The sequence below is a fragment of the Amphibalanus amphitrite genome, unplaced genomic scaffold (assembly GCF_019059575.1).
Source record: "Amphibalanus amphitrite isolate SeventyFive unplaced genomic scaffold, NRLGWU_Aamphi_draft 000870F_arrow, whole genome shotgun sequence".
NCBI classification, from domain to species: domain Eukaryota; kingdom Metazoa; phylum Arthropoda; class Thecostraca; order Balanomorpha; family Balanidae; genus Amphibalanus; species Amphibalanus amphitrite.
This window is the reverse complement of record NW_024882364.1, coordinates 73,549-92,752: the sequence shown is the minus strand read 5'-3', so window position 1 is coordinate 92,752 and position 19,204 is coordinate 73,549. Positions and strand designations below refer to the sequence as shown.

At 50.7% G+C, this 19,204-nt stretch overlaps 2 protein-coding genes and 2 long non-coding RNA genes across 5 annotated transcripts; 2 read left to right on the top strand and 2 right to left on the bottom strand.

Annotated features, from left to right (window-relative positions):
* Nucleotides 1–15,609, top strand: LOC122367440 (muscle-specific protein 20-like). Of its 2 annotated transcripts, none has more exons than XM_043340515.1 (5): nt 1–232; nt 13,549–13,652; nt 14,501–14,605; nt 14,945–15,065; nt 15,266–15,609. In XM_043340515.1, exons 1-5 carry the CDS (start codon nt 218–220, stop codon nt 15,323–15,325), a joined length of 405 nt encoding a protein of 134 aa, XP_043196450.1. In that variant the 5' UTR covers nt 1–217; the 3' UTR covers nt 15,326–15,609. The 2 variants fall into 2 exon arrangements, with proteins under 2 accessions (XP_043196450.1, XP_043196449.1); XM_043340514.1 differs by having other exon boundaries at nt 13,546–13,652.
* Nucleotides 2,858–4,389, top strand: LOC122367442. Its single transcript, XR_006254059.1, has 3 exons — nt 2,858–3,120; nt 3,363–3,498; nt 4,182–4,389. It is a non-coding gene; the product is annotated as an uncharacterized LOC122367442 (long non-coding RNA).
* Nucleotides 7,574–10,983, bottom strand: LOC122367439 (muscle-specific protein 20-like). The gene is made up of 4 exons (XM_043340513.1): nt 10,838–10,983; nt 10,144–10,343; nt 9,078–9,198; nt 7,574–8,351 (listed from the first exon to the last, which is right to left on the bottom strand). The coding sequence occupies exons 1-4, from the start codon at nt 10,841–10,843 to the stop codon at nt 8,169–8,171; spliced, it is 510 nt and encodes a 169-aa protein (XP_043196448.1). The 5' UTR covers nt 10,844–10,983; the 3' UTR covers nt 7,574–8,168.
* A 513-nt stretch (nt 15,610–16,122) lies between the features above and the next one.
* Nucleotides 16,123–18,372, bottom strand: LOC122367441. Its single transcript, XR_006254058.1, has 2 exons — nt 17,514–18,372; nt 16,123–16,569 (listed from the first exon to the last, which is right to left on the bottom strand). It is a non-coding gene; the product is annotated as an uncharacterized LOC122367441 (long non-coding RNA).
* Nucleotides 18,373–19,204: the final 832 nt, after the last annotated feature.

Sequence of the window (19,204 nt, the reverse complement as noted above, 5' to 3'; positions counted from 1 at the left end):
CGGTTGAGGTGAGGCCCGGGAGCCGGTTCACCAGTCCCTCTGTCGGCTCTGCTGCCGGCGCTCGACTATCGCGTCAGCTCGCCTTCGTGATCATCACCTGGGGTGTCTGAGTGACCCGATCGGTCCCTGGGTCACCTGTCCGCCCCTTCGTCTGCCTGTGCGCGGTACTGGGCTCGATCGTGTGCTTCTGTCAGCCCTCGCCTTCTTTTCTCACACCATGCCACGAGTCGGGGTGAGTACACTACAAATTTTAGCGCAGCTCCATTGTCGCGCAAAGACCCATCGTAAACGCGTAGTTTCTCAGTGGCCAATGCCTTTACCTGTTCGCCTACGGAAAGAAAAACATTGTCATATCAATAGATCGGTAATCGGTACCTCCTTAATTGGAAAGCATCTACTTATACCGGTCGCGTCCGTTTGATCGGCGCTAAAAAGGAAAGCTACCGTTTTCTCAGGTTTCATGTTCACCTAATTTCTTTTCTCAAAGGCGAAAGGAAACTTGCCAAACATATCTATGGCTATGCGTGATAAAAAGTTGAATTTTGAAATCAGCAAACGAGCTTTGACACTTGGCAGCTGCTAATCTTGCTTGGTCACATTTGGTTATCTCACTTACCGCCACCTGTGAATATGCCGTATTTATGTTACGGGTCATATGCTAACTTGGGCAGTATGCAAACTACCCGGGCAGTATGCAAACTACCCAACAGCCCGGGCAGTATGCATACCGCCCGGGTAGTATGCATACTACCCGACCCCTTGGGCAGTATGCATACCGCCCAAAAGCTCGGGCAGTTTGCATACTGCCCGCTTCTTGTCTTGAAGTTGTGTATTCCATGTCCATTTTAAAAAGCATTAATGGCTCTATTAGTATTGGCCGGTCCTGTAGCTCAGTCGGTAGAGCGTTGGACTCCGCGTGGTGAGAGCACGCGTTCCCGGTTATAACAGTCCGGGTTTGAAGCGTGAGGCGGGCGATTGACGTTTAATGAGCCTCCTTACAGGTATGATTGCGGTTTGTGGCAGGCCGTAGCCAAGCGAAGTCAGTGAGAGGACCGGCCGTGCGCGGCTCTGTGCGCACTTTAAACTTTGGACTCCAAATTCTGCCATAGAACCAGCATTGCGCGATCGGAGGGTAAACGGCAGGGTTACCGCAACAAGCTTCGCTTAGCGGGGGCTCTGCGCTTAGCGGTGAATCCTTCTATTCAAAGGATAAAAGGTTCGGACTAAATTCTAAAAAGTAACGTTGTTCAATCGCGAAGTCTTTTTTGCCGTCAAACGTGATTTATCGATCGAAGGGTGAAATGATGTTTTACTTGGACCTGTAGAGGGCGTTATTATAGTTTCAATAGCTAATGTTGCATGAAACCATTTGCATGTAAGACGTTACAAGTTGTTATAGTCGGGTTACCAGGTAGGTTAAGCGACCTTACCCCAGAAAAAGTTAGAATGCTCGCCATTGCTACACGGACCGAACGATCGCTTTGAAACTTAAAGCGATTAATAAGAGTAACGTTAGGTTCAAAGTGCACGTATTTGAATTTTGATACCTATCATACCAATGACTTAAGGTCAAGTCAATTTTGCACAGTCTCCCTAAGAAGTTGACAGGAGAAACTTCAAGGACGCCTGTTCTTTGTTCCATTATTTTTTATGGAGACGTGTCCCAGCCAGCAATTCGGTTGGGGAAAGTGCGGGGACAGTGTTGGGGAAAGCTTGGGGAGAACGTACAATTCCCCTATCGGATCGGGGAACGGTCCGTGTTCCCCATCCCTTCCCCGACTGTATCGGTAATATGTTCAAAAGACATGGGGAAATCACACCGATCCCCGTACGGGGAAGAGCAGCATTCCCCAATCAAACCCCACTGTTGGGGTTCGGTCGGGTAAAAGATCAGATTCCCCGTACGGGGAAGGGTGCGTTATCCCCGACCCATTTTGAAGAACAGTTTGATTGGGGAAAAGTAGGGGAACTGTTGAAATTCCCCGCTCGGGATTTTACACTTAATCCCCAGACGAATCCCAACCGCCAGTAGGACGTCTTGAGATCGACTTCCAGCATGTAATATAACAAGCATTCAATAAAGAAAAATTGAATCTTGGGAATGTTAAAAGCAGTCTTAGGAGCAGTTCTAGAGCTATAGGCTCATGCATCGATTGAAGGGAGATGTAATAAATAAAAAATGTAACGATATAACGATTTTTATAATCGTTTTCATGACAGGTGATCTGGCGAATGCATCAAACAGTGACCAAATTTGCACCAAATCTCTTTTTCATATCTTCATATCATATACCTATTTATTTCAGTGTTTTAATCGAAAATAATGTCTGATAATTTTATCAAATCGGCACCGTATCTGGACCAAATGTCTACCAATTGTGTAACAGTTACCTATCATGAAAACGGTTATTCGCAGCCATTTGATTGTAGACCTTGGATCTATGTAATTTTCGACCTAAATGAGAGGAAAAGCCGTCTTGGTTTACGGGGCCTGCTAAGCCGTGTGGATGAGGACACGCATACGCCATTACTTTGAACGAACGTTGGTGCCCTTGAGGTAAAAACTACTTTGACAACTTTCAGGATGTATGTTTCTTCTCGCACTGCTGTGGCATAAACATTACGTTTTCTTTCTTCTGTCATCACTCATCGCATTGAAATTACAAAAGCATCAAAATTTCAACAACACACTGCTTACGACTTAGAAACTGTCGCCTCAACGCAGCGATGGGAGGGGAGGGAGGGGTAGCAACGGCCGGCCGCCGTCGGTTCCGTCCGCACATCTGGTTGAGGGGCGTCCCCTGTCGCCATCTGTCATCGTGAATGGGGCCGTGCCGACGCGTCAGACGGGACGAAGGGGGAAGTCGGTCCAGAGTCACTGCGCCGCGCGGTTGTGTGAGCAAGCCGTGGGCTAGGTACCGCTCCAGGTCAGACAATGGTTGGTACTGAAGAGTGCGGCGACACTACAGAGCTGTGAACGAAGACGGTGAACGGCGAGATGTGGTGACCGCTTGACTGACCTGTGCCCAAAGTCGTGATCTACCGCTGGGGTCAGTGCGTGAGAAGCTGGACTCGGCACCAACGGAGGACGCAGCTCGACGAGGAAGATATGCTGTGTTGGTAATGAACTAAAGCACTTAATTGTAACGAATCCATGATAGATATAAAATGACGATGATACTAACTCAAATTTATTGTAAAAGACAAAGCTTCCGATACACACAATATCTTGATCACTGTCTAGGGTATGCAGAATATGACGTAAAAATGACTGAGGTCATCAACCTCCGTCTGAGATTATCCTTAAATTGCCCGGACAATATAATGTCATCAGCCTAATGCTTTATCTGCTTCTGTTCTAGAGGGACGTCTGCCGGTTACGACCGGAAGGCTTCCGACGGGACTTGGCAGAACCCACAACAGCAGTATAAACCCGGCGTGGAGTTAATGCGTAATTGCTCGCATGAGCAACCGAAGAGCGACTTCCAGGCGAAGCTGGTAAGCAGTTTATGGGGGTGGGGGTTAGCTTAGAGCTGTTAAACAACCTGTCCTTCACCCAAGTCTAAAGGCTGAGACACACTCTTTCTACAGCCAGAAAATCTCATGCGAGAGCCCATTAATTAAATACATGAAATCACGATCCCTTACAGGGATGTGCGAACGATTGACACGATTGTAATAAATACATGTATTTGAATAGGCTTTCGCATTCCATTTTTTTTTTTTTGTCTTCGGAAAGAGTCTGTTTCAGCAGCTCTACTAGACAGCTCTGTTTGTGAAAGGGACTTCATTGTTATCTTGATAAACTAGCAACTGATTTTAATTGTCAAACGGCGTCCATTTATCTGTCAAGTGCTTTCACGAGGAACTTCGTAAGGCGTAATATAGACGTAAAACATTTATTACCTAATGACTTTCCTGGAATGAGAAATGTTTAGAAGTACAAATTTAATTATTGAATTTTTATTTCCTGTTTTAATTAACTATTCAAAGTTTATCACATTCATTTTTTAAGCACTTTTCGTGGAAAAAAGTTATAGATAAGTGTAATTTCATAAAATGGCATTCAACATATTTCAGCGTAAGCTGAAGTTTCCATAAAAGGACATTTCATGTAGTAGCTAGCTGTAAAACCTGATTGATATACCTACAAGTGCACATATTTTTGTTTTTGTCCACAGCCGCAGAATTCTTGGAGATGCGCTGGGACATGGATCATAGCAAGGTGGCTCTCAGCGGCAGCTGACCGCTGAGATGTGTCTGAAACAGCCAGAAGGAAGACTCGAGTTGTGGATCCAGGGCACTACTGAACGGAAGGCCGGACCAGCTGTAGGGAGACTACAGAAAAGCCGTCGTTCTCAATCTGCTGAACAGACTCCTACTGCAGAGGATCAACTGGGGTTCGACGTGTTAGAACTGGGGTTAGACCGGTTACCAGTGCTCGTGTTCGTCACCTGTTGTTTGTCACTGCTGCGCTGCTGCTGTAATGTTTGCCACCTGCTAAGCGTTCACAATGTATTTTAAGTGAATAATAACTTTTTTAGTGTTTGTCTTGATTTCTAACGAGTATATCAATTATCAAGCATGTTAACCTTTCATCAAATGAAGGACTCCACATAAAAATAGTATAGGCTGTGGTGGTACAGACACATACCATGCTTGGCCGACTGTTGTGTTTTGATCTAGTCGTTGAAGCGTCCTGAAAGTCTGGAAATAAACAGGCATGGCCAAATGGATTGGTTCTAATTATTTTCCTGTGTGGTTTTATCGTTTCCCTATTGCGGGGAAACAAGTGGACAATTTTGTTTGTATGTAAACAAGTATGTTTATACAAATATTTGTATGTTTACAGACAAAATAAATAGTCATTGTCAATTTTGATGGGACCCGATTTGTTTCCCAGTGCGGTTTTTACTGGCTTCTCCGTACGGGGAAAAAAGCAGACAAGGCAGTAGGGCCATTGCCAAGTCGGGGAACGGCTGGGGCTCGCGCGGGGAAAAGGTCTGGGAACGTTAGGGGAAAATCACGGTTTCCCCGATCGGGGAAGGTCTCCAGTAAGTATAAACCCGTATAGCCGGGTGGGGGAATGTGCGGGGCTCGCACAGGATCTTCTTGGGGAAAATGTTCGATAACCCCGTACGGGGAACCGACCTTAACAACGGGTTTTAACCATAGTCGGCGCGGGGGTAACCTGGGGGACGTTTGGGGAACGCTTGGGCAGTTATACCGTTTCCCCCGTACGAATCCCGCACAAAGTTCCCCGTACAAAGTGTCTCAAATCCCAAGCGAACGCTCCGTTTTCCCCAAGAGAACGGTTGGGGTTTCCCCGAGCCTGCCCCAAGCTCGCCATAGGCCTTCCCCGTACGGGGAAAGCTCCGATTTGCTGGCTGGGGTTGGAGCGATGGTCATGGAAACAACCTTAGATGTGTTCAGTTCGACGATAAGGAGTGGCTGATAAACAACATGACCTTTTCATGTCAGGTCATGACCTTGACCTCAGGTCAAATTTTGAACTTAGATCAGCTTCGGGTATTTATTCCAGAAAGCGCTAAAAGAGCTATCGAATGCGTCTTTCTGCGGCGCTGTAGCTCTACTATCTTCCGAGTTATGGGCGAATTTATAAAAAAAAAAAAATGAAAAGACGAACTTTGATCTTTGATAGCCTCTGTTGCCTTTTCCTTTGACCTGACCTTAAAAATGACTAGGGCACTTTCGTCATGATCTTTGACGCTATTTCGAATGCCGGTTACCGCATCTTACATGCCGCTTACTTCTGTTCCGCTAAGTGGCACGGGAGTCGAACAGGGTGTTCACCCCCCCCCCCCAGCCCGGCACGACTGGCGCCGAGCACCGCCCCGACGCGGGTTAAAGCGTCTGTCATTGACATGTATATGTGAGCTATTGCATTAAGTGGTCTCACGGGCCACGGTCAGCATATTGCCCGAGTAAACATCTTGCCCGTGAGAGAAAAGGTGGGTAGTATGCATACTACCCGGGCAGTATGCAAACTGCCCGGGCGGTATGCATACTGCCCAAGGGGTCGGGTAGTATGCATACTACCCGGGCGGTATGCATACTGCCCGGGCTGTTGGGTAGTTTGCATACTGCCCGGGTAGTTTGCATACTGCCCAAGTTAGCATATGACCCGTAACATTTACATGTTGTACCTATACCTACTTTTGCAAACCTGGATTGCTTCTTGATACGACAATAATGACAAATTTCGTGCCAAGAGAAACGATTTCATTCGGTACAGTAACTATGCATTTCTAGCCGCTTAGTTTACTCCGGCAGATGGAGACACGTGGCGCCGCAAATGATAGAAAGTCACCACCCTGCCGGGGAAGGTTGGCTGGGGGGCTGTACCGAAACGGGATCGGGATGGGGGGGAGGGGGCGAGGTAGCGGCGTTTTGTGTGTCATAACACAATGGTAGAGCGTATCGCGCCAGACCACCTGAGAGTAGGGGGGAGGGACCTCGTGCTGGGTGGCCAGTGGAGCGAGCACGGGGGCCGGGGGGGGGGGGGGGGTAGAGACGGTGCACCAGCGGCCAACAGGAACAGATCAGGGGCTAATTCATGGCTGACCCTGTGCCAGGACCAACAGGGCGGGGCCGGTCGACTGGGCGACGGAACAGGGCAGAGCAGGTCAACTGAGACGACGCGGTAGGAAAGAGTAGGACGGGACAATGGCACGGCGAAAGGAAAGCGATCGTGACAGCGTTTGACCGCGATATAGGTACTGAGGATACTGGGCAGGGTATGACAGGGCAACTAACCAATCCAAGCGTGTTGGGCCTAGCGAATATAGTGTGGGAGGGCCGGGCCGGGGCCAGGCTGCGGAGGCGGAGTGGAAACCGGCCTCTGATTGGCTCCCAGCCAACACCCCTCCCGGCGGCCGACCATAACCTCTGCGACCCCGACTGAGCGAGCACATTTCCAGAGCGCCCGAGCGAATTCGCTGCTGAGGTACGCAGGGTGAACTCCCTCCCGACGGCCCCCGCACCTACCTGAATGTAAATTTGGCGACCCCGATATTCTAGTCGATGCGAAAAATTCAATGCGCGTTTTTTTTTACCGAGAGTCATATGTACTTAACGTTTATACTTAAAGATAAATACGTCTCCATTGAATACTGAATTAAATATTGCACTCTATATCCCACCGTATGCTTAGCCCTGCAAGGTCATGTTGAACCATAAAAGATCAGTTTGTCTATCATTACATTTGATAGATACTAGATAGGTAGGAACACGCTGAAGCGATGGAAACACATTGAATATGTTTGGCCTAACAATGCGATTCGGCTGAAATGAGATCGTTAAGTTTTAATGTGACCTGTCTAGATCAAGGTAGTTGGTAGATTATCTGCGTTTAAATTACTTGCAGGAAAAATCACTTTAACCGAACATGAAATTTAAATGGTTTCAACTGTAGGCAAACCGTTGACGCCAGGAGGGTAAATCCGAGGGCACGTTCTCGATTGAACTATCCGGTGCTTTTCATCTTGTGGCTCGAATGGTTAACAAGCTGTTACTTTCCTTTAGATGTGTTACAATGTTCAACACACCCAACTCACAATGTAACTTGTTATATTAACAAACACTCGTCGCCAACAGCGCTCATAGAAACACCTGAAATCAGTAGTGTAGTGGATTATCCGTAACATCACCATTCGCATACGAAAAAAGCATTGGCTAACAAATAGTCAAACAAGGAACTATTGTAACGCATCACAAGAGTTACTCTAACGATAATCATTCAGCAGCAGCAGCAAAGCGTAAAAATCATCCAGTCTCTACATTCATACGCTGTGTGCGTTTGAAACAGAGCAAAGCGCGGCGAGTCCAAACTCAACGAGGGGCCGCATAACAAGGTAACGCCATACCGCTCAGACACCAGTCAAATTGGCACCAGGCCGATCCACACGCATCACGATACACCCGGCTGAAAGGTGCGCATAAAGTGTGAAGAGAGTTCTGGAGCGTGTAGTAACCGCCCCAGTAGATCCATTGCTGGCTTCTGCACGATGCTCCATTCGCCCGCGGTCCACCGGGTCCATAATTTGCCCCGGTGTGCCACTCTCTTGCCAGCACAGTCACTGGGCCGCCCCACGGCCAGCGCCGCCCACCGGGCTCCCGTCGCCCGCCCGCCCGTTCACCGGCCGCGCTCACATGTGCCGCGTGTTGCCCATGCCGCCGTGGCCGGCCTGCGAGGCGCCCTTGTTGTAGCCCATCTGCAGGTTGAGCTGGCCCTCGTGGGCGCGCAGCTGCGACTCGGAGAATTCTCGCTTGTTGGCGTCCGCCATTTTGGGTCCCAGCGAGGGTCCGTTGTACTCGGGATGCTTCTGGGTCTGTGGGACGGCAGGGCAAAGGCGTCACCGGTCCGATAGCTGCTGGACGCTAAATCGATTTAACGTCAGTAACACACATTATTATCGCGAAACGAAGGAACATGAGCAACATATCCTTTTCTCATTACTCCGTGCTAGCAGTCCCGGAAACGAACCATTTATGATATCATTTTAAGTCCCTCTAGCACGTACATGCAGCCCTCACCCATCGGGCCACACCCGCACGCCCGCGGGCTACCCCCTCTCAGCAGTTCCCCTCTCGCGGGCTGTCCCTCCCCGCGCACCTGTGCCCACCCTTCGACCGCGGAGTGCAGCGCTGCTTTGCGTGCGCGCCGCCCGGCGCCGGCCAGAACTCAGAAGCTCATTTGTCAACCAGCGTTTCAAAGCAGGTGACGACGCCCGTCATGTTTTTGTTGGGGCGCCGCCGCTGACAGCGGCCGGCGAGTCCCGGCCCAGCCCCGGCTCTATTGGCACCCACCGTTCTGGCTAGAAGCGACCAATACCGGATAAAGATAGTGGAGGGGCCAACCGGGGCCGCTAGACTCTAAAACCCAGGCTGGCAGTAGCGGAGAAAGCTGAGACACACTGAGGTGGACCCGTCCGGAGAAAAAAAAACCGCGCGCGTGACATTGAATAACGAGAGGGAAATGGTTCAGTTTCACCCCGAGCGTTGCGCCGAAGGGGACTGGGCGGCCGACGGCGCCCGTTTACGGCAGGTGGACTCACCAGGCGGGCGAGCGCGTACAGCGACAGCGTCACCTGAGGGATGTTCCTCATGTCGTATAGATCAGCCGTCTGGAAAATCTCCTCCTCCGGGACGCCATACGCCTTGGCCGCCTTCTGGAACCTGGGACCGGACGGGGTTATCAGCGCGCGCCGCGTCGTGCCAGATTCCGAGCGCGACCATAACCGCGAGTGGGGAATGTCAGGGGCAACGCGGAGAATGCCGCGGCTTGGCGTCATCACGAGAGGGCTCATTTCTGACAGGTGATGAGAGGTGATCCATGTTTACGGCAAACATTTGGTACCGCGCCAGAACATGATGCCGCTACCAAACTGCCCTGTAAATATTTGTTCATCGTCGTGGCTCGGCCGTTTGCCAGACAGTCACGTCTCTGCCCCGTCCTTCTCCCCGTCTCTCTGTCCGTCTTCGCTCTCAGTGAAGTCTCTGTGTCCCGCTTCTGTCCCGTCTGTCCGTCCAGCTTCCGTCACGTTCCCCGTTCCATCTATGTATAGTCGACTTAGACTACAAAATGATGTTCCATTTTTCACAGGCAATAATTATTTGCCTGGAGTGGTAGGCTGTGCCGCATCACACGGGCTGAGTTCACAAATTATAGCTTTGTCCCAATGCTCACAATCGACGGCTTAATTGCGTGATAAACGGCACAACTTAGCGTCCGGTCAACTGATAGCTTCTGAGGAGTGGAACATCATTCTGTAGTCGACTATATGTCTCGTTGCCGTTCAATCTTTGTTCCATCTGTCGCCTCAATCTCGTTCCCTTCTCTATCCCACCTCCATCCTGTCTCCGTCCCGTCTCCGTCCCGTGTCTCGTCTCCGTTCCGCGTCCCATTTCCGTCCCGTCTTCGTCCCATCTCCGTTCAGTCTGCAAGTCGTTTCCGTTCAGTCTCCTTCCCGCGTCCCGTCTCCATCCTGCCTCCGCCCTATTTTCTTCCAGTATCTGTCCCGTCTTTGAACCGTCACCATCCCGTCTCCGTCCCGTCTCCGTCCCGTCTCCGTCCCGTCTCCGTCCTGTCTCCATCCCGTCTCCATCCCGCCTCCGTCTCACCTCTCAATATTTTCGCGCAGCTTGAAGGAGCCTCCGCTGGTCTGAATTTTGGAGACGGAGCCTGGCGACAGCTTGTTCATCAGGTTGCAGATGGCGATGCCGTCTCGGAGAACGTCTTCATAGCGGCCTGGTGGGAGCTTCTGTCCGGTCACGGCCTCGATCCATTCGAGTACCTCTTTCTCCTGGGCGGGGTCACGGCGCTGGTGGGAGGGTGTGTTAGGTCAGAGGGGGACGGGCTTGTCAGCGAGGGTCGCCAAGTGACAGAGCTACCCTAACAGTGAAACAGGTCGTACTCTCGGGGCTGGGGGTTGTCTCAGCAGAGCAAATCGTCTGTACTCAAGGGGAACGTGTCTGTTTCGCATAGTATCGTATATTATACCTCCTTGGAAACCGACATGCCTCTCTGAGAGCATATTTGTTCTTTAAGGGGCGCAGACCGTTCTCGTAGGGAATATGTCTGTCTTTCGAGGCAATTGACATGTCCCTCTAAGACCAGACTTGGCTCTCAGGGATACAGACCAACCCCTTGGTACCATACCGTTTTCACGGGGTAGCATAGCAGCCTCCTAGGGCACCTGGCTAGCGGAGCTCATCGAAGACAGATACCGGCGCCAGCGTCACTGACTCACACGCCAGTTCCCTTTCCCTGTGAGCACACATACGAGCGGGCACACGGAGGAAGACGCGGACGTACCACCATGGTGTCGGCTCGGGGCGGGCTGGCGGACCGGCGCGGGACACGTCCTCTCGCGGAGCCGACTCGCGCTGAACTCACCAGAAGGTGGCCGCTATAAATACGAGGAGCCAAGGGTGCGGGCGGCCGGTGCCAGCGCGCCTGTTTAGACGGGCCCAGTGACGCAGTTTGGAGCGGGCGTCGCGCCGGCGCCGCCCGGACCGCCTGCTGTTCAGCCTCTTTACGAGAGACCGGAGCGACAGCTGTGGCCTCTCGCTTCCGGCGACTCCAGGCCAAAGGAGCCTCACGACAGCGGTTCTTCCGTCGTGTCAGTAGTTTACCTGCGTCGGCCTCAGCAAATCGGCTGGCAGGCTTGGCGAGTAGTGACTCTCATAAAGAATTCAAACGGTCAGAGTGACATCCGACCACGTTACAGCGTGACAAAATATGCTAGGCTTCTTTAGGCCCCACCGCACGTTAAGATAATAAACATCAACGTTATATCGTTTGTCAAGGCTATACTTGTGTACAACTTAATTTTAACAGTTGCCTACAACACAAAAAATGCCGTAATTAATGAGCTTCGCATTCTGCGGACGCTTGTTGCGATTGCTGCTGTTCTGAAGGCGCAATGCGAAGAATATTTGAAAGAGGTCCAGTACAGCTGAGCGATCAGCTGGCATTGGAACGAGGGTACCCACATCTGCTTCCATACGTCCCACGACTGTGTTTTGTTAGCTTACCGCAGTAGGTATCGCTGGGTTCTGGTGATCTCGGCATCCTTTAACCGCCCATTAATGCGACAAAAATGCATGATGTTGGCGACTACAATGAGGCAGATGATCATAAAGGCCGACTTCTCAGATCTATTATCGACAAGCAAGACAAATGTTCCTGTCTCGTCAGATGTTATCAGAGGCGGACGTTAATGGAGCATTATTTTGGCAGAGGGCTCAACAATCAATATAGCCACTGGCCAAGAACAGGGAGCTATCCATCTGCCATCATTATCAGGTCGTGTGATAAAATCACCTAGATCAGGATCCAACATCCAGATCAGAAATTCATGCATGAAAAAATGCATGTAACTGCCAGAATGATCGGCGGCGCAGAGCCAAATGTCGGCCCGCCCACTCGCACGGCACTAATTACGGAGCTGACATCATCGTCTGTGCCCGATCAGGTGAGGGAACAGGGGCCACTCTGCAGTCCGAGGGCCGTCAGGAGAGAGAGAGAGAGAGAGAGAGAGAGAGAGAGAGAGAGAGAGAGAGAGAGAGAGAGAGAGAGAGAGAGAGAGAGAGAGAGAGAGAGAGAGAGAGAGAGAGAGAAAGAGATAGATAGATAGATAGAGAGAGAGAGAGAGAGAGAGAGGGGGGGGGAGGGAGGGAGGGGAGGGAGGGAGGGAGGAGGGAGGGAGGGAGAGAGAGAACATCAGACAATAACCCGGTATTCTGAAAGCTCGAAGATTATTTTCGAAGTATAAAACCTACCGTCATTCGTGCAGCTGGAGACAGCAGCGCAGCATTCCGCTTTGCCACAGCTGCCGGCGACATGCCGGACAGACGGAGTCACTACAGGTGTCGTTTCAGCATGGCGTCCGTCTGTGTCCAGCTGGAACCTAACCACACACACAAACAGACAGACAGGCGGACGTACTGATGAACCGACGGCAAAACAGACAGATAGACAGACATACGTATGTAACTAATCGACAAGCACAAATAGACATGTAAAAATAGTAACGCCGGGCAGGAACAGCACTCGGCTCCGCACATGGGCTTTGTAGTGGCCACTTCAGCCTCAATGTCGATAGTTATTTTACCCTAAATCTCGGTCTCAAGCAGTGAGTACTCAGGTAGGCAAAAAAAAGCTACGCACCAACGCATAGTTGTGTGCGTTGGTGTGAAGGTGTTGTCCGAGGGCGCCGCCGGGACGGATCTGACAGTGCGCCGCCGGGGCGGATCTGACAGACGGCGCCAGGTGCGGGTGGGCCGCGCTCCCTCTCACAGATGACAGATACACTGTGATGGGGGCGCCGACCAAAGGAGGCGGCCATTTGTCAGGGGCCGCCGGCCAGTGACGGGCCGGCGGTGACGGCGACAGGTGCACCATGCGAGAGCGGGAGAGATCAACAGCGTAGGGAGGAAGGCGGAGAGAGGGAGGGAAGGAGAGAGAGAGAGAGAGAGAGAGAGAGAGAGAGAGAGAGAGAGAGAGAGAGAGAGAGAGAGAGAGAGAGAGAGAGAGAGAGAGAGAGAGAGAGAGAGAGTATGTGTGGGAGGCTAAGCCCTCCAGTTCCGGCATACAAAAATAATGGTTTTCATCCCGGCTTTCGGGTCAACGAAGATTTCTGCTATACAGTGATCTGAGCCGACCCCCAGCGCTCTCTTCAAATGTCCATGCTGGTCCAAATCAGCACAACCCTGCAATCCGAGAGTTGTCATCCGACGCCCGGCACGTTCGGAAGCGCAGACGGCCGGGGGTCGTGTTCCGCCGTACGCGTGTGTGTTGCGGCACAGTATACGTGCACGGGGTAGAGGCTGCTGCCATCTTGCGGAGAGATGGCGAAACTTGGTCATCAGAGAGCGGCGGGTGCGGCGAGAATGGGCTCGCGGATGACTGACCACGTTTTCTTGCATGCTTATCGCACATTTATTGGTGTTCCCCTTGCGTTTGATAAGGCCCTCAGCAGAGCGCTGACACCTCTCTCCGTGTCTGTCCGGTGCCCACAGAAGGCCGGTCATCGCGACCCGGCCCTGGAGCTGGAGATACAGCGCTGGATCGAGGCAGTCACGGGCGAGACGTGGCCCTCTGACGCCGAGTACGGGGCCGTGCTACGGTACGGAATACGAAATGACACATCATATAGGGGTCGAATCAGGGATGATGAGTCACTGGTAAAATGTACACTATGTAGATCCGGTAATGTAGCTAGAGGTGGCACGTTTTGTCCGGAGCCGGCCATCTAAATAGATTTACCTACAGTTCCAAGCCCCGGTAAAAATAGCACGCATAAAATTTTGCCATCAAACACATGATCACATCACGGTAAATTACGCGTATCCTGTACCAAAAATCCTGTTCCAAAAATTCTGATTTTTTTCAGGATTTCTAGTGGGCCAGGTGATCTACGTTCTGGATGGGTCTCCGACTCTCCCCTCCGCGGACAATCTGGTGCACGTGCCACGTGACTTTGAAAATTCCCGTGTTAAGCCAATTGGAACCCATCCCGTGTTATCCCATGTTATCCCATCTTGTATGTATATGTATATGCTATCCGAATGTATATGCTACGATTTTAGCTTGATATCGGCTCACATGTCGGGTTGTGGAACTGGATGTAAACTGCGACTTCTTGTTTAGGAACTTTTCCAGCAGGCTAAAACAAAAATATAAGATCTAGATTTCTGTGTATATATTTTAGTATATTTTTTAGATTTCTGTATATAGATTTCTGTAGGTAATCTAAAAAACAAACTGGGAGGCAGATAAGTCCATACATATGTGAGACGTTATTCCACCGGCTCGGACCGTCTGTAGTTACAACCTTGGAACGAGCGGCCGCTGTCGGTGACGGTAGTTGGCGGGCCGGCAGTGCGCGCGTGTGTGTGGGGGGGGGGGGGGGCGGAGGGAGTACGTGTGCGTGTGTGTTTGACCGGACCGCCCGTCTTGACGCGTTCTCCTCAGTGACGGACAAGTACTCTGTCGGCTGATGAACAAACTCAGCCCCGGCGCCATCAAGAAAATCAACACCTCCGGAGCTGCCTTCAAGTTTGTGGAAAACATCAATAAGTAAGTGACTTGTAAAACAAACAAACGTCAACATTGACTTTTTTCGCATTTCAACTGCAGTGTTACGCCGCGTGAACACTTTGAATTTACACATTTCGGTCCATCCCAACAAATACCTACACACCCTACGCCCCACACTTTGGTCAAACGGCAGCCCGGTGTGCAACTTTGACATTCACAAATATACAGACGTTCATACATATGGTTTTAATGTTGATAATATAACTCCTTGAAATGAGCTATAAAGAAGTTTTTAGAGTGGTACGAAATACCTTTTATGATGATACCGGAACGCACCTCATTATCCTCAAGCGATATTTGTGCGCTATCCGTCGGCAGTGTGCAGCAGGCTATAAAGAAGTACGGTGTCCCGGACCTCGACCTGTTCCAAACGCCGGACCTCTTTGAGAAAAAGGACATCCCGGCCGTAACAAACGCCATATACGCTCTCGGCAGGCAGGTAAGCACAAGGTTAGGTATAAGGTAAGCAAACAGCTATTTCCCCTGACTAGTGCATCCAACAGTTATTTTCAGTTTGCTCGCCAGGAGCACCCAGAGGGAGGTCGGGGCTGAAGTGTGTTTAAAAGGATTGAGATAAACAGCGTACACTCCCACATGCCATCACCACCACTCGTATATGAGCCGCTGCCACCATTGCAGACCTACCACCACCCGGAATGGAAGGGACCGTGGCTAGGGCCGAAACCCGGCGAGGAGTAGCGGCTGAGGGCATCGCACGAAGGCGTACGGCGCCGTGCGGAGACGGTCTGCGCTTCAGGGAAACGGGCGGCGCAATGCGGATTGCGGAGTCAGCCTACGGTCGCAGAAGTACGGACAGCGCTGCGCCAAGACACAAGATTACGCCGCTGATAGCTGGACACTGCTTCCTACAAAAGCCCGATAACGGAGCTTTATACTGAAAAACTCAAAAGCTTTGCTAACATTCCTAAGCGTATCGCTTTTATGAAATAATATACCGATTCGCTAGCAGTTACGATGGTTTTGTGACATCACCGGGCAATGGACTTTGACAGGTAGTCACCTGGCGTGGGTACTCAATCAGCGTCATGAGCCTCGTCTGATGAATTCAGCGCGCTGTGCTGTGCCAACTCGCCGAAACACAGGAAACGTCTTAAATAAACAGCGCGTGATCGATGGCTCGAGAGCCGTGCTTGTTCGGCGCTAAACGGAAGCAATGAATTCTTGTTTACGCCGTAAGCATAAACAGAGACCTGTTTAGAGTTGTGTTGGTAGCCTTGACTCGCGGCAGGAAAAACCGGCGCTAAAAATTCCGTCAGAAGCAGCCGGACCACACCCAGACGCGGATACAGTGTGTACTGGTCAGTGGCGTACCATGTCTGGTCATCACTCGGGGCCAGAGGTGTCAGGTGCGCCTACAGTGTATCTTTATCGTATAGGTGGGGTTATTTGTATTCGAACCATTATCTTTATTCGCATGTGTCTTCCAAATTCCGTACGATTATTAGTAAACACTGTTGCTGATTTCAATAGAAACGTATTTGATCCACCAACCAAAAATGTATTGAACGAAAAAGACAAATGCAACACGGGTAACATAATAAATGAAGCGATCAAAATTGGACTGGTCGAGTGCATTGTTTTTACCGTTTGACATTTTGATCCTAGGATCGGTATGTAGCTGGAATGTCGAATGAAAGATGGTGACATCAATGTTAAAAGTTAAATGCCTTTTTATCCAACAATGACTCAGGAAGACGTCGGCCCTCTTCGATGGCTGTAACTGACACACGTGCCCATTTCCCTGGGTATCGGCCCCTCCAGTTGATGCGCAGGCGTGGCGCAGTATGCCCTCAGCGGAACACCACTAGTGCCGTGAAGACGACCAGCGCCGCCGCGTACTTGGCCAGACAGGTGAGGTGGCCGGCGCAGTGGCCGTACTCGCGAGCTCCGGGCCGCGCCCTTCGCCGAGGCGGTAACAGGTGCTGCGGCAGACCGGGAGCGCCGACCGTCAGCCGAGCCGGCTGCCCTGCCAACCCGCGCCCAGCACGGCAGGCCGCCTGAACCGCCCAGCGCGCGCGCCCAGCAGCGCAGGCCACCCAACCCGCCCAGCACCCAGCACGAGCTGGCCAACCGGCCCGCCGCGAACTCCTCACCCCTGACAGAGTTAAGGCCTGGCTACACTATGCGTTTTCTGCGTGCGTTTTTTGCGAGTTTGCGTGTTTTGCGTAATATCGTTCTAGAAAAAAGGTTATTATTAATTTAACTTCTTTAATATTTATATAAAAGTTAATAAAACGATTATGTTAATTAAAAGTTTATATGAAAAACATATAACGAAAACGTAATGTGGTTTCTTTCTAGAACGATATTCCGCAAATCACGCAATCTCGCAAAAAACGCACGCAGAAAACGCATAGTGTAGCCAGGCCTTTACATTTGTAAACGAGCGTCAGTCGGCGCCCAAATGTTGTTTCCAACAAACTTACACAATAATCGTAAAAACAATACACACATTTGCAGTTTGGCGCCTATTCGATAAAGTGATGTTAATATGAGAACATCAGTCAAGTCGTTTTTATTTTGTTTATAGGTATGTTCGGCTTTTACGTTCGAACGACTATTTTCCATACAGTAAACGTCAGGTACTGCAGTAGGTAAAAGTTATAGAAGAACGGCTGACTTAGTGGCGTCACCGCGAGCTGACCTAATTGAACTAACATCGATCTTTCTCCTATGTATTTATTGGATGGTTTCCAAAGAATCTTCTCGGTATCGGGTAGGTATCGTGGCGCACGGAAACATGTGAGGGACTCACAAAAATCGAAGGACTCGGCCAAAACAGACCCCAAAGCAAGTTCAACCATAAATCCGACGCCTGTTTTACACAATCAAGCGACCATACAACATAAAATAATATCCCACTCACCGGTCGATAGAGCAGAGCCAGTGGTGATCTGGTCAGGTCGCTGGCCGCCGGGGCCGGGGCTGGGCCCAGGACGCCGCCGTCCGGTGTCAGCTGATGGCTGTCGGCATCCGGCGCCGCCAGTTTAAATGGTGCCTCGAACCGGAAAGGGTTACCGTCGGTGGCGCCAATGCAGCGAGCAGAGCCAACGGCGTCCACCAGCGCACCACGGCAGCCAGGAAGCCGTCAGAGGCCATCAGGCGACCGCGCAAACTGAAAACGGCCTCCGCGGGCTGAAACGCAACACCACTTCCCTTTCAGCGGGGCGTGAATCTGGACTGAAATTCAGATATTGTGCTGTAAGGTACTTTGTAACTATTGCGTATCTTGCAATGAAAAAGCACAAGAGATTACACTATAAAGAAAAGAGGAAAACGGTTTAACCAACCAAAACTAAAATGATGTTATTTAAATAAATGCTAGTGAGTCTCCATCGGTTCAGATAGAACAAACCGGGCCCTAAAAGCACGAAGAGAGCGAACACGAGGGAAGAAGCCAGATGAGAAATGGCCTTGGATGAGAATCTGTGGAGGCAATTTATCATTTTGGATTTGCTAAAATATATCAAAGCACGTGACGAAACTGTTAATTTTTCATCAGGGTACCGAGGTTCAAGCGGTTCCACTGTGAAGATGTGTAGGTACCTTACCTAGCAAGAAATGACAAGATTGGCAACCGGCGAATTTAACCCTCGGTACTCGGGAGCACGCGAACAGGGCTGCGGTAAGTATTTGTCTCGTAGGTATGCCTTGACCTTTGGTAAAGAAGGTCATCTATGAAAGGAACAAATGATAGGCATCCCAAAACTGAAATGCGCCGTTAGAACAGCTCTGCCCATACATTCGATCATGAATGGTGAAACTGTTATGCATTAATTCATGATTTTGACGATCCTTCCAAACAAATTTATAGAAAATTGCCCGTTTATAAATACACCGACTTAGACAATTTAGAATGGACGGGGCCAAGTACCCGTGCCTGGGAGATCTCAAAAACCAAGCAGCGTGGCGAGGGTGGTCAGCGATACACGGACATTTGTAAGATTCGGAAGAAACTCAGGTGAAGTTAATTGACATGACGTAATCAGGTATGGGTGAAATTTGACGGCACACAACGTTTTTAAATAAAGAAGACAGTGGGGATGCGCGTGCGCTGCGCACGGTGCGACAAAATATGTACAAGCCCATGTCTGCACTGCACCAATTTCTCGCACGCCAACCGGACGGCAGGCATAAAATTAGCCCGAATGGATGATGGAATAAAAACACCGCACAACTCTCGGCACCGGTGAGGTGCGAATCGGTCACCGTTTTCGATGGCTCCCGGCCTGTTGTGCTGTTACCTGGTTCAGGAGCTGCGCCGCAGTGCCGCGGACGTCCTCCGCACCCGGGCAGACTGACGATACCCTGGGCTGACGAGTCACTCAGCACCTGCGTCACCGCCGCTGCACACCGAATCCCAGGTGTGTGCCGGGCTGGGGGTCGGCCGACGCAGTGCAGCCCCTCGCACTCCGACCGGCGCGGCAGGCTGACGCCTGATACTAAACCGCCCACAGCAGACCAAGCAAATAGGCTCCTAAATCTCGTTGCTGAACAGGGTAAAATCCTAAGCACCTGTCTAAGCTCTCAGCCCTGATCGACAATAAACCCTCAGTT

Coding starts and splice junctions, on each gene's coding strand:
- LOC122367440 (XM_043340514.1), top strand. Junction 13,653..14,500: donor GAGTACGGGGCCGTGCTACG/GTACGGAATACG, acceptor CGTTCTCCTCAG/TGACGGACAAGTACTCTGTC. Junction 15,066..15,265: donor TATACGCTCTCGGCAGGCAG/GTAAGCACAAGG, acceptor CCACCATTGCAG/ACCTACCACCACCCGGAATG.
- LOC122367439 (XM_043340513.1), bottom strand. Junction 9,199..10,143: donor CTGCGCGAAAATATTGAGAG/GTGAGACGGAGG, acceptor GTCCGGTCCCAG/GTTCCAGAAGGCGGCCAAGG. Junction 8,352..9,077: donor TGTACGCGCTCGCCCGCCTG/GTGAGTCCACCT, acceptor GCCGTCCCACAG/ACCCAGAAGCATCCCGAGTA.